Source organism: Sesamum indicum, linkage group LG5 (genome assembly GCF_000512975.1).
Source record: "Sesamum indicum cultivar Zhongzhi No. 13 linkage group LG5, S_indicum_v1.0, whole genome shotgun sequence".
NCBI lineage: Eukaryota > Viridiplantae > Streptophyta > Magnoliopsida > Lamiales > Pedaliaceae > Sesamum > Sesamum indicum.
Window position 1 is genome coordinate 15,274,520 of NC_026149.1, and position 13,946 is coordinate 15,288,465.

Below are 13,946 nucleotides of genomic sequence, written 5' to 3' on the forward strand. Positions count from 1 at the left end.
AACTAGAAAACTAATTGGATTGGTGGTATTCTGAACTATTTGAGTGATCTTTATTCAAGTAATATTGCTTCTATGAGTATGGAAGTATTCATCTTTGGTATGTGTCTGTTATGCTTACCAATTACATTAAGCATCACTTTAACTTCACGACAGATGCCTCCTCGAGATGAATGAGGCAACGCACATGAACGATGGCAGGGGCCCAGGTAAGGTTCATATTTGCGCCTTCAAGATGAAAATAAGGAGTTACTCGGAGATTACTCACCACAAGTTGAGGATAATACAAGTTCTAATTCCATTGAAGAGGTGCTTGGACAAAACTAATATTTTTCCAAGGGGACTGAAAAGTCAAACGCAAGTAAGAAAATTTTGCAGATTTTTTTTTTATTATTATTATAACTTTCTTGTGAATTCGATTCATCCCCCAAGTTGTAGGATAAACAATGACACAATACTTTATATCTTCTTTATTATAGGTTAGTAAGATAATACCTTCAAGATTTGAAAATAAACATAGTACAAAACAAAGTAAAAATATTATATCACATGGATGTCGATTGGGATCCAATAATGAAGTTTAGATCCCAAATCATCCAAGTAAAAGGACAAAAGTGACAGTGGTTAATAATCGATAATTTCGAAGCTTCTAAAAGTTTGAGTTGAATGTATTGATAAATAATGTCAGCTCCATTTCTTACTTTTATATATTGTTTAAATTTATTCACAAAAAATAGATTTATTGAAAGTAGTGTTACACGAAATCTCACAAATGATATTAAAAGAATTTTCACTGAGCTATGGTCAAGATGGAACCCAGTGCCAAAACCATCTAAGATTTGGTATGGGATAACTTCAAGGTAATATATACTATTTATGTATAATTTAATTTATTAATTGCTAAATTAGAAAACATTCTTTTATAAGTATTTAATGTTATTGACTATTTTGAAATGTGATAGTTGAGGTACTGGTGGTATACTCAAACAGACGAAGAAATGAGAAAGGTGTGGAATGAAAAAAATGTGAGTGATCGATTCAAAAAAATGATGTACAAGGCTAAACAAAAGGCACCAAATGATGCTCTCAAACAGTTAGATATAGAACCAGATATGAGAGATATGATTGATAGAGGTCTTTATTGGATGAATAATCAATTATGAAATGAGCTGGTTTAGAAGTATTAGGCTTAAAAGGATTACGTAGGAAAATGTCGAACGGCCCAAAAAAATCATTTCACTGAAGGTGGTTCCCGTTACAAAACACACTGCTAATTCTATTCCTATAGGGGAGCAAAGGCGGAAAATTGTAAGCTTTTAGATATCTTATATGTAATTTTTTGACATGTGAAGTAATATTGTTTGGAAAATTATTATAAAAAAGAAAAAAAATCTTCGTAGAGAAGTGACTGATCTTGAGGTATTTCAAAGATGCCATAGAAAAAACAAAGAAATTGGGGAGTTAATTGACAACAAAATCCAAGGAATTGGTGTAATTATCATTTTTCATTAATATTTAAATATTGGTTGATATATATATTGAGATACTTTTTGGAATTTTATTACATAAATGGACATCCTTTATATTTAATGTATTTGTACAGGAAGAATACCTGACAAAATGGGTTGTACCAATGTTTCTTCCCAGTCTTCGTTCAATCTCTCAACTTAGTATGATGTAACAGGAGTTCCTTTTAAAGGACGCTTATATGGATTTCAGAGTAACTCGTCATCTACAAGTGCAAGTTTAGTCAGTTTTACTCTTAGAGGATCTAAGGAGAAGCTTAATGAGTTAACAAAAGCAGTTAAAGGATATGCGTTCTAATGCGACAAAGATGGACGAAGAATTTTCAAGACGAGAAGAAGAAAATAGAAAATTGCTTGAAACTGCTCTCGAAGAAGCTCGAAAGAAAGAGGAAAAGTCTCGAAAGAGGGAGACAACCCTACAAGAATTGGTTTATAAATTGCTTCAAGATGTGGGACATAAACCATCGATTTGTTGGTCTGGACAGCAGGAGCAACAACATTCTATGGAAAAACATTAGGTTCTTTTGTTGGTGGTTATTGACTCAGGTTGTGTTGTTTTTTATTGTATTGTGAACTATTTTCGTAATTGTTGGTCATTGTTGGTTCTGGATTTTCGATGTTGAGATGATTTGGTTGTGTATGGATGATATAACGACTTAATATTGGTCGTTAAGTGTTGGTTTGGGGACTTCAGGCATTGATAATATTTAGTTGTGTTTCGATGGTATAATGACATCGATTATGTTGTTGTTGGTTGTATTATGAGTGTCTTTTTTATTATTATTTTTGTTATTGTTGATTTAGGAAGTTTAGATTTTGATAGTCATTGATGTATTTGTATGGCATAATGAGTAGGGTATTAATTTGGGTATAGAAATTTAAAACTTTTTCAATTCAAAAAAAAATCTGTCAAAGAATAATAAGAGACGAAAATTTTTTTGGAGTTAGAGACAGATCACAAACAAAAATTTGTAAGGATTTACAAACAGAATTAGAGACGGAAATCACAAACAAAATTTTTCCCTTTAGAGACGGATTAAGATGGATTAGAGATAAAAAGTACTTTTATTTATCTACGATAATGGAGACGGATTATTTTAAAACATTTGTTGGTTATTGAGATGAATCAGAGACGGAAATATGCCGTCTCCAAATCAGAAACGGAATATTTTCATTGCAAATAATTAGCTACGGGAGCCACAGAGTGAGGCGATTGATTTTTCTGTTGCTATTTATTTTCAAAGATGGAATTCTTGATTTCCGTCTCTATTTTCTTATAATGATCCTCATTTATAAAAATAAAAAAGAAATAAGAAAATAAAAAGACATAAACTTTTTGGAGGAAATAAATTAAGAAAAGCAGGAAGTATGTAATGTGAGGGGCAAAAAAATGTTACATATTCTATCGATAATTATAGTGAGGAATTATAATAACAGATAAAATTTCTTCACAATTGATGCATGCTACTATGAGAAAATAAAAATTCGTCACAATTTGCATTATATAATGTGATGACAATTTATATCGTCACATTTAATATATTACATATGATAAAATTTAGTTTTGTCACATAAAATTGGTCACAACAAAAGTCATTTTTTGTAGTGTGAATTCCAAAATTTTCTTCAATAAAAACTTGGTTTGAATTCCATTCTGTGTGAGCATAGGAAATAAAATGCAAAACGAGTAAAATTAAATAAGTTGTAAATTCGATAAAATTAATCCATAATTTGGTCAGAATACTAAATTGATAAAGGGTATACTTACAAGATAAAAAATTAATTGTGCATGGACTACAAAAATATCTTTCCTAATAGGGAAAAATATTATTTTAATCCGCTAAATATGTGTAATTGTAATTTTAGTCCGATAACTATGTTCATTTTTGTTTAGATCTAATAACTTACGAAATTGATTACTTTTTAGTCCTCTGGTAGATTTTCGGACAATTTTACCCCTATGCAATTTTTGAAAGGCAATTTTAGTCCATCTACACTCATAGGGGTAAAATTATCCGAAAATCTGCTAGAGGACTAAACGTAAGCAATTTCGTAAGTTACTGGACCTAAACAAATATGGACATAGTTATCGAACTAAAATTAAAATTAGGCATACTTAGCGGACTAAAATAATACTTTTCCCTTCCTAATATAATGACAATAATTATGTATAAAGTTGTCACTTTAGATAATTAGAACATAACACATCTGTAGTGGCAACATAATATTATGACAATAAGTAATTATTGTCATTAAATTGTTACTAGTTGTTTTTAGTGATAATTTCATTAATACACCGTATTTTATCACTAATTCCTATTTTTCAAAAGAATTATCACTATTAAAATTTTAAAATATATTATTGTCACAGAATAAAAACTCTTGTTAAATATATGTATATTAACAATATTAAAATTGTCACTATTTTTTTTTTTGTTGCTAATTTTCTATTTTCTTGTAGTACCTAGTTAGTATTTTTTTTAAAAAAAAAAAAACATGTTAATACTTATTTTTTGCAATTCCTAATTAAGACAAGTTCATCAAAAATTTTAAATTAACATTTTCAGCTATAGAAATAATTATAGTAGAATATAAAACTTATATGTGAAAAATATAGTGATTTTTATAATTAATTAAATGTGTTATAATTTTTCCAGAAAGCATAAATTTGAAAATAAAAAAAGTGAGTAAAATGTAACTAAAATACCATCTTCGATAATATGGTCAATTGTGTCACTACTGAAAACAGAAGCCAAACTTTGAAATTTGTTGTTTTCCGTGCGTAAATAAACCATTTTTTTCTATAAAAACAAAATGTACGCATTGCATTAATTTCAACCTCATAATTAAGATTAATTTGGTCGCAAATTATTTCAAAGTTATGCATTCACGTGACTATATAACAAAGTTATCTATAAGTTATTATTGTAAATAATTATCCAATTAGTTCTTAATTTAAACTCTTGTTTTTCCTGTAATTAGTACAGGTATGGGTGCATTTTGATATTTCTTATAAAATTATCAAAATGAAATCTATTTATTTGGAAATACATATATGAATTACTAATTAAAGTTGGGAAAAAATATTATTTTAGTCCGCTAAATATACCTAATTTTAATTTTAATCTGATAACTATGTCCATTTTTGTTTAGGTCTAGTAACTTACGAAATTGCTTACTTTTAGTCCTCTGATAGATTTTCGGACAATTTTATCCCTATGCAACTTTTGAAAGGCAGTTTTAGTCCATATGCACTCATAGAGGTAAAATTATTCGAAAATCTGCCAAAGGACTAAAAGTAAGCAATTTCGTAAGTTACTGGACCTAAACAAAAATGGACATAGTTATCGGACTAAAATTAAAATTAGGCATATTTAGCGGACTAAAATAATATTTTCTCTTAAAGTTGTGAATATAAAAAAAAATAGTATTAAACATTAATTTTTATATACAATTGAGAACAAAATTATATTTTTCAAAAAAACAAATTCATTATTTATGACAAAATAGTTTAAAATTAGCTTTATAGAATGTGTATTTTCTTTTTTTAGCACCTAATTCCAATATTTGATTTGGGCACGTAATTACATCTAGATGTGCTTGATTACATCGCGACACCTTTTCTACTGTACTTAATAGGATACCATATACTTACTAAATATGCCACGTACTATATATAGAAGATACCAATAGAACATTGTACCGACATCCTCGATGCGATAATTTGAATCAAATTTAATTATTCTTAGTCAAAATACCAACCTATTAATTCAGAATTTGGCAACACTATATATATATTTCTAAAGTTCAAAAATTAAATTAAAACATAAATTTTATATATATATATATGGTTAAACGCAATTTAACCCCTATAATATATAATTCAATCCAATAAACTAGCTACAACAATATATTGTAGAAAACTAATTAATCACGGAAAAAGAGAAAAAAATAAAAGGAATAAAAAAAAATGCAACCATATTATGTAGCTAATGTACATAATCTCACATAAATTTCTATTAATTAATCAAACCAAATCCAACTTCTATAACCTGAATAATGGACCTAAGTACAAAAAACCATGAGGGTCCATTGTAGCTAAGTTCATGACTGAAACGAACTTCAGAGGAGAGTATTTACATGAAATCAGCCAAGTCTAAACACTCTGGAATGTCAAACCTCAACAGGCCACTGCAGAGGCTTTCCCTCTCATCTTCTGTGCTCCCATTGATATACGTCGAGGCCGAATTTAGAGGAGCCGGGCTGGATAGAACTGAGTCGAAGCTCGAATTTTCCGACATGTCTGCCTTCATTTGATCCGAAACTCCATAGAAAAAGCTTGACAGATCAGTAGGAATTAGGCTTCCACTAGTGGTAGTAGGAGTAGTTAAGTTTTCTTGGAAAATTTGGCCGTTTGAGTGATCGGTAGAATTCATGGGAAACTGTCCCATGTTCCCTTGAATGCATTGGTCTTGGTTTGGAAATGAGGGGGTTGTAAGAAGATTTGATGGGGTTTCTTGGCTGACAATGTTTGCGAACTGACTAGGTTGCAAAGCTGTACCGTCCTGGTTTTGGAGCTGATGAGGATTCAAGAACGTCTGGTTTTCTTGCAGCTTTTGCAGTAAACCATCAGGGTTTCCACTGTTTGCTGCCACGAGATTCAGAGCAAGAGTTAGGGCTTCCGGATTCAGGAGAGTTTGGAGGCGGAGGAGGTTCGACAGGTTGAGCTGCGGTGATGTGAGGATCGATGATAGGTCTAGAAGGTCGAGCCGTGGAGCATGAGTCACCGGATCAATCCCCATTCTTAGGAGCCTCTTTCTGATGTGTGTGTTCCAGTAGTTCTTGATCTCGTTGTCTGTTCTTCCGGGCAATCGTGCTGCGATAGCCGACCACCTAGTTTGGATCGAAGAATATGCGTAAGACCCTTTAGCGTTTTTGATGATGTGTAAGAGAAAATGGTTGTCTAATTGATTTAACTTACTTGTTGCCAAGAACACTGTGGAGTTGGATAATGGTTTCCTCCTCCTCGAATGAAAACCTCCCTCTCTTGATATCGGGCCTTAAGTAGTTCGTCCAACGCAAACGACAACTCTTCCCACATCTTTGTAGCCCTGCACATAAAAAATGATCATATGTAAATTCGGGGTTTGGGAACGTAGATTTCGACCACTTTTTCGTTTCATAACCTCATAAAAACAAAATCAATGTTGTGTGTGTGTGTTTGTGTATGCATACCTGCATTCTTTGGAAGGGTTCTCCAGTTGCCAGGACCATGAGTCTGAATGTATTGAATGAGCTTCGTGTCTTCTTCCGGTGTCCACGGTCCTTTCTTGAGGCCATTCTTATCGCAACACGGTGATCTTCCCATTCTTGATGATGCTTATTAGTGCTATGAAGAAGATAACTAATATAAGGTAGTAAGAGATTGAGTTCGATTTTGCAAAGAAAACGAGAAGTTTTAAGACAAAGAAGTGATCAAAGTTGTATGTAGGTCCGTACTGATAAGGTGAAAATTAAACCCCCTATATATATAGATGATAAGAAGCGTGTCCTGTGTGTGTACATGTTTTTGTGTTTGTGTCATGAAAAGATTGAAGTCAATAGGATTTGGCGCCGGCCCCCGGTCTATGTCACTCTCTCTCTCTCTCTCTCTGTGTGTTGTGTGTTGGGGGGTGAAAATCTTGGACAATTACATAATATATGAAATAAGTCGTCAGGGGGCTAAGGAAAATTGATGTCTAAAGATTCCTTTGGAAGTTTTGTTTGGGAAATTTTACCTTTATATCTTATGAATATAATTATGTATTATTTAGATTAGCATTCAGCCATTCACATTGACTTTTGTAATAGTTATCTTTTCTTTTGTGTGTAATAACTATTTCCGAAATTGGAGAATTAATGTGTTGGTTTTCTTTATTTTGCTTTCTTCAATGTGAAAAGTTTCAAAATAAGTAATCCTATTCATCAATGTTCTCGACCATAATGTTATATACCGGGAAATTCTGATTCAAACTTGACTCGATTAAATTTGTACTAATCATAATATATTTGTCATGTGATTAGTGTACTTTTCAAAAAAAATGACCAATCACAAAATAAATGTAGAATTGATTTGATTCGATCACATTTGATTCGGATAAAAAATTTTCATTATGTATATTGTCTGAAATTTGATGCATCATGGCATAATTAAAGTTTAAAACCTACATACATAACTAAAGTAAAATCCAAAAATAGAACAAATCCCCTTAAACACAAAAAGTGATTGAATCAAGTGTATTTCCGAAAAATGCAATTAATTCTTGGAGAAATTAATTTCTAGGGTAATTGAATTAGGAAAATTATTATTTAAAATAGGTCTGGTTGAATCATACCAATCATATAAAATTTGTGATGCACTTATCATGTGATTAGTTATTCTATTTAAATTCTACACCAATTACATAAAAAAAAAATATCATATAAATTGTTTTAATTTCACCAAATTTGATCTGGGTTAAAATCTACGCATAACTAAAAACCAAAAATTAAGAGCCCGTTTGGTTGTATTTTCATTTTCATTTTCAGTTTCCAACAATTGAAAATGTGTAGAAATGATTTATTGATTTTTGTGCGAAAATTGAGAATATGTTTGGATTAATTATTTCCAAATATAGGTATATAGGTGTGAGAATGTTGAATATAGGTATATGTATTTTTGATGTGACAGATGACCAAATTGATTGAATATGTGAAATTATAAAATAATCAAAGTGAGCCTTGCCATTTGAAATAATTTTAATTGATTTGAAACAAGAAAAAATATGCTGACAAGATAAGACAAGTACAACAAACCCATGTGACCTATAATTTCAAAAAATTGAGAATTAAAATAGGAATGCATTCTCAATGAAAATGGTTTGACCAAACAAAATCTTAACTACCCAAATAGTGAAAAGTGGAAAAAATCTTATTGAAAACACAATCAAACGGGCTCTAAGTGTTTAATTAGCTCAAGGTAAATTTGTGAGTAGGGTTTAGGGACAAGTGGCAAGTAAAAGATGGCTTTGACCTTTGCCAAAAGTCTTGAAACAAAGACTATTAGTCGGTATGGTTGTTACATCCCCTACCAATTATGAGGAAATAAATGTATCTTAGCTTAGTGTCATTTCGTATATGGATTGCTTCAATGGACCAAAAACCCTAACTTTTTGAATTTAATTTAAGGATTGTGAGACCTCAGAATTTGGAATATTTTGCCCCTCCTATCATCACTCATCCACCATAATTTTCAACTATTTTACGTGATACTTTTCTGGACATGACATAGAAATTCAGTAGAAAAATAATAAAAAAAATTAGATTATTAATTCATTTCCATACCTTAGTCAGAAATTTTTGAAAATATCGAACTGTAATAATTTATTCTTTCTCAGTTCCGTAATCAACAAAAAGAATTTATAACTAAACATTAAATAAAATTTGAATATGTTATTTCATCCTAGCTATACTCAATTAAATTGATAGTAATTTGTCGGACCTATATATAATATTAGAAAACTATAGGATATAATTTGTTTTATAGTGCAATTATTAAACTACCTTCCCCAATCAAGAAAAAAAAACCCAACTAAATAAAAATATATATATAATTGAAAAAAAATTAAATAATCTTAATAACATCGATTACTGTAAATTCAGCATTCAATTTTCTCAAAAGTAAATTTTGGAGTTCCGTTTTATATATATTTTTCCTCATAACGTTTCTTGCAATCAATTTATTAATTGATAATTAGTTTGAGAAGTGATGATCAGTCGACTCAATAATAACATCTAATTTATGTGTAGAAAATCAATTTCGACCATTCTTTGTAAAAAGAAGAGTTTGCTGAGAAGAAAATTACTAAATTTGGTGAGTAATTCCAAAATAAGAATGAATTAATAAGTTAAGACAACCTTATTGACACATTTATATCGTGGTCATAAAAGTTATGGCCCATCATATGAAAATAACTTTTCCCATTTTCCAGAACCTTTTTTCTTTTCTTTTTTTTTTGTTTTTTTTTTGTGTGTGTCTGTGTTGTCTTATTGGGGATTTAAATGTTAGAGGAGGAGGATAACACGTGTTTACCTGTATTTTCCAATTGGGGCGTTCTGTCTATCCACGTAAGTCATCATGACCAATTCTTCTTTCTATCTCTGTTAATCATATAAGTCAACAGCCCCCTTTGCTGTCGGGACATCATCACTCCAATTATTTTTTTATTTATTCTTAAATACATACAACGTTTTTCAGCTTCATCTTGCTGTACAAATCCACTTAGAAAGAGGATTTACTCAAACTACAGTGTTCAGAACAATTGTATTTTCTTTACATAAAAATAAGAAAACAAAATTAATTTTAGTCTTATAAATATATATGTTGAAAATTCGGCTCGTACTTATCATTTTGTTCTCAATATTTATTTTTTATTAGTATTCCAATATTTAATTTTTGTTGAGTATGTTGCCAACTAGAGTTCAAAGTGAGTTAGTTTTCTTCTATAGCTAGAAATCTATTCTTTATATATAGTTTCACACTCTGTAATTTTAAAACTAGAGAGTTTAGATGAATAAAGCACTAGAGTTTTTAGATGAATAAAGCCTAGTTTTTTCTTCTCTAATTTATTGCCATGAATATACTCTGTTCTCCACACTACAAATTTTAACATGATATTAGAGCAGATTTTTCAAAAAAAAAAAAAAAAGAGGAAAAAATTAGAGCCCTTTGAAACCCTAGCACGTTGCTGCTGACATACTTGCTCGCTGGCTTTGAAGCCCTAGAGCACCGCCGCTGAAACTGCATTCATCGATGGAATTTCAACAGAATCGAACTCTAATGATCTCCTTCTTCTTTCTCTGAAATTCGTCTATGAGCCTTGATGGCTTTGAATATTGGTAGAACTTTTGTAGTTCTATGAGCCTTTATGTTTGAATATTGGTAGAGCCTTTGTGACTTTGAATATTGGTAGAGCCTTTGTGGCTTTGAATATTGGTGGAGCCTTTGTAGTTCCATAAGCCTTTGTGACTTTGAATATTGATGGAGCCTTTGTAGTTCCATAAGCCTTTGTGGCTTTGAATATTGGTGGAGCTTTTGTGGCTTTGAATATTGGTGGAGCCTTTATGGTTCTATAAGCCTTTGTGGCTTTGAGTGATTTGTTCAACTGTGAAGTGGTTGTGGCCTTTGGTCTTAGTAGGCCTTGGGTATTAAGCTCCTGAGCCTTCAGTTTGTTCTATGTCCCCATGTTCCCTTATTTTACAGTTTCTGGTCTGATCAAATTGCCGATCTCTTTACCAAGTCCATTCATGCTGCTGACTTCGGACTATTCCTTTGCAAGCTGGGCCTCGCTTCCTCGGCTCCATCTTGAGAGGGCTGTTGAAAGTTCTGCTTGTACTTATCAATTTCTGCTCGTACTTATCATTTTGTTCTCAGTATTTGTTTTTGTTTAGTATTCCAGTATTTAATTTTTGTTGAGTATGTTGCCAACTAGAGTTCAAAGTGAGTTAGTTTTCTTCTTTAGCTAGAAATCTATTCTTTATATATAGTTTCACATCTCTGTAATTTTAGAACTTGAGAGTTTAGATGAATAAAGTACTAGAGTTTTTAGATTAATAAATTCTAGTTTTTTCTTGTCTAATTTATTGCTATGAATATACTCTATTCTCCACACTTCAAATTTTAACAATATGAATGGCAATTGTAATTGTGTTGGATTTCATTTCGACAATTTGAAAATAATTCTGATATAAAATTTATAAATTGCCCCAAATTTTTGAATTAGCTTGTGTTATGTGCACGACACAAGTCAGAATTGCATTCAAATTGTCAATATTTTTTAATTGTATGACCAAATTGTCAAAATTAATTTTAACAGAATTAAAATTGCTTCCCCTTAATTATACTTACGGGACTAAATTTATCACTAGAAAAAATATGTTAGTATATATATTAATATATATTGTATTTTAATTTTTAAATTAAAATGTATATCTCTTCATGTTCCTCCTTTTGAAGTTGAGGTCAGTGGATGTTTATGGCTATAATATTTGTAATAATATTTCTTCAATACCATCATTCCACTACTTCACCATATTCATTCCCATTACTAGCCACTTATCACCATTTTCTTTTACATATTTCCACTAATTCACATTAAGATGGTGGATGATTTCTACACCTATAAAATGGGATCATACTACTTGTTCTGTGACACACATATACAAATATACTACATGCAATTATAAGAGATCGTTATATTAGTTGTTGGAATGTGTTTTCTTTTTTTTTTTTTTGGGGAGCTTTGGACCCTATTACTTGTCCAGAGTAAGTTAGAGTTGTACGATGTTGTTCGGCTGTTGCATCCTGAAGTGGACAAGTCAAGAGTGATACTGCTGGACTACTAAGAAAGTTGTTGTATTGGGTTTGAATCTCCTTAAAGAGAGCGAGATATCCACGCCTCAACCTGAAGATTTATTCTTATATTTCCAACTGTGAGTTGTTATTTCTACAACAATTACTATAACTAAAAGAAGAAAATTAGGGTAAAGTCAAACCAACCATGGCTTAAAATTAAACTATATTTTTACAAAATAGAATTTTCTATTTAAAACATTAAGAAAAATAAATAGAAGAATGTCAAAATTACCATTTCTAACAATAAAGTGTACAAATTGTCTTGAAAATTCACTTTATTGACTAACTTTTATCCAACATTTTCTGCTATGTACATTCAATTTGATATCCAAGATTTTCAGTTAGCCATATATTTAATTAATAATGTTGAGAAAGTTCCGATCACGTACACAAGCTTGAAACTCGAACAAACATTGGGAAATTTTGCTCGATTTGCAGTGTATCAAATTTCAAAGTCGTTGGATTTCAGGTAAATTGATTCATCAACTCTTAGCTAACTAGAAAGATTTTGGTCAAATAATTTAATATTTCTATCGAATCTGCATTTTCAGCTCTGAGGTCAAAACTCTTCTCTTCTTTAATAATTAGCTTTCTTGTCTTACATGATTACCTATTTTAATATTTACCATTTGCCCACTGTTCTAGAACGAGTCTTTGCATTTATCCATTTCATGACGTTAGGGTAAATAATTACAATGCCAGTCCTCGTGGCTCAGTTAGTAAAATTGGGCATTTTCAATTAAATATATTATTGGTTATATTTTATTTGTAGATATAAATATTGTATTGATGAGTAATTTATAAATATATATTCATATAAATAATATATAGTCTAAAGGATCCGTCTGTCCTGACTAGTGGTGATGTTGAGGTTAAAGTCGTTCAAATTAGAGAAAAGTATTATATTAGTCCGCTAAGTATGCCTAATTTTAATTTTAGTCCGATAACTATGTTCATTTTTGTTTAAATCTAGTAACTTGTAAAATTGCATACTTTTAGTCCTCTGACAGATTTTCGGACAATTTTACCCCTATGAGTGCATATGGACTAAAACTGCCTTTCAAAAATTGCATAGGGGTAAAATTGTCCAAAAATCTGTCAGATGACTAAAAGTAAGCACTTTCGTAAGTTATTGGATCTAAATAAAAATACACATAGTTATCGGACTAAAATTAAAATTAGGCATACTTAGCGGACTAATATAATACTTCTCCCTTCAAATTATTACTGTACAAAAAAAAAAAAAAAATTAGCGGACTAATATAATACTTCTCCCTTCAAATTATTACTGTACAAAAAAAAAAAAAAAAGCATATTGATTGAGAACTAATAGTAATTTAGGTCCTTCATATGTGACATGTCATGTTACCCCTAGTCGATGAAGTGAAAATATCAATTTTACTCTTGTTGAAATTTTAATTTTTTAAAAAAATATTAAAAGAATATAAAATTTTCTGATGCTGTACGGACGTTATTATAAAAGAAATTATAAAAATATGAACTGATGTTATGATAAATATATATATATATATATAATTCTTTTTTTAGAAAAATATGTAAATTTATAATTAAGGATTTATTTATAACTCAGGATTTAAAAGAGAAATTTGGATAATTCGATATAAAATTTTGATAAAATCCTAATGAAAGCTAATAGAATGGATAAATTATTTGGTCTTATCATCATAAAGTATTTGTTTTTTTATTAATATTGTAAATTGTTAGATTTTATCATCATAAAGTATTTATAATTTTTTAAATAATATTAATAAAGTATTTATAATTGTATTAAATTTTATAAAATTCAAATTACCCTAATATTTATGCATCCAACACGTGTAATAAAATCTCAACATGCTGATCACAGGACTTGCAATAATTTCAAGCTGGCTATTACTGAAGTTGCAAAAACGTTTTCACCTATGGAAAAGCTCAAGAAATCAAATCTTGAGAAAATAAAGCTCTCGATCGTGTCCACAATATCAAACTGA

At 30.3% G+C, this 13,946-nt stretch overlaps 1 protein-coding gene across 1 annotated transcript; it reads right to left on the reverse strand.

Moving 5' to 3' along the window:
• On the reverse strand, positions 5,453-7,013 carry LOC105162661 (transcription factor MYB39-like). The gene is made up of 3 exons (XM_011080745.2): positions 6,759-7,013; positions 6,505-6,634; positions 5,453-6,416 (listed from the first exon to the last, which is right to left on the reverse strand). Exons 1-3 carry the CDS (start codon positions 6,889-6,891, stop codon positions 5,660-5,662), a joined length of 1,020 nt encoding a protein of 339 aa, XP_011079047.1. The 5' UTR covers positions 6,892-7,013; the 3' UTR covers positions 5,453-5,659.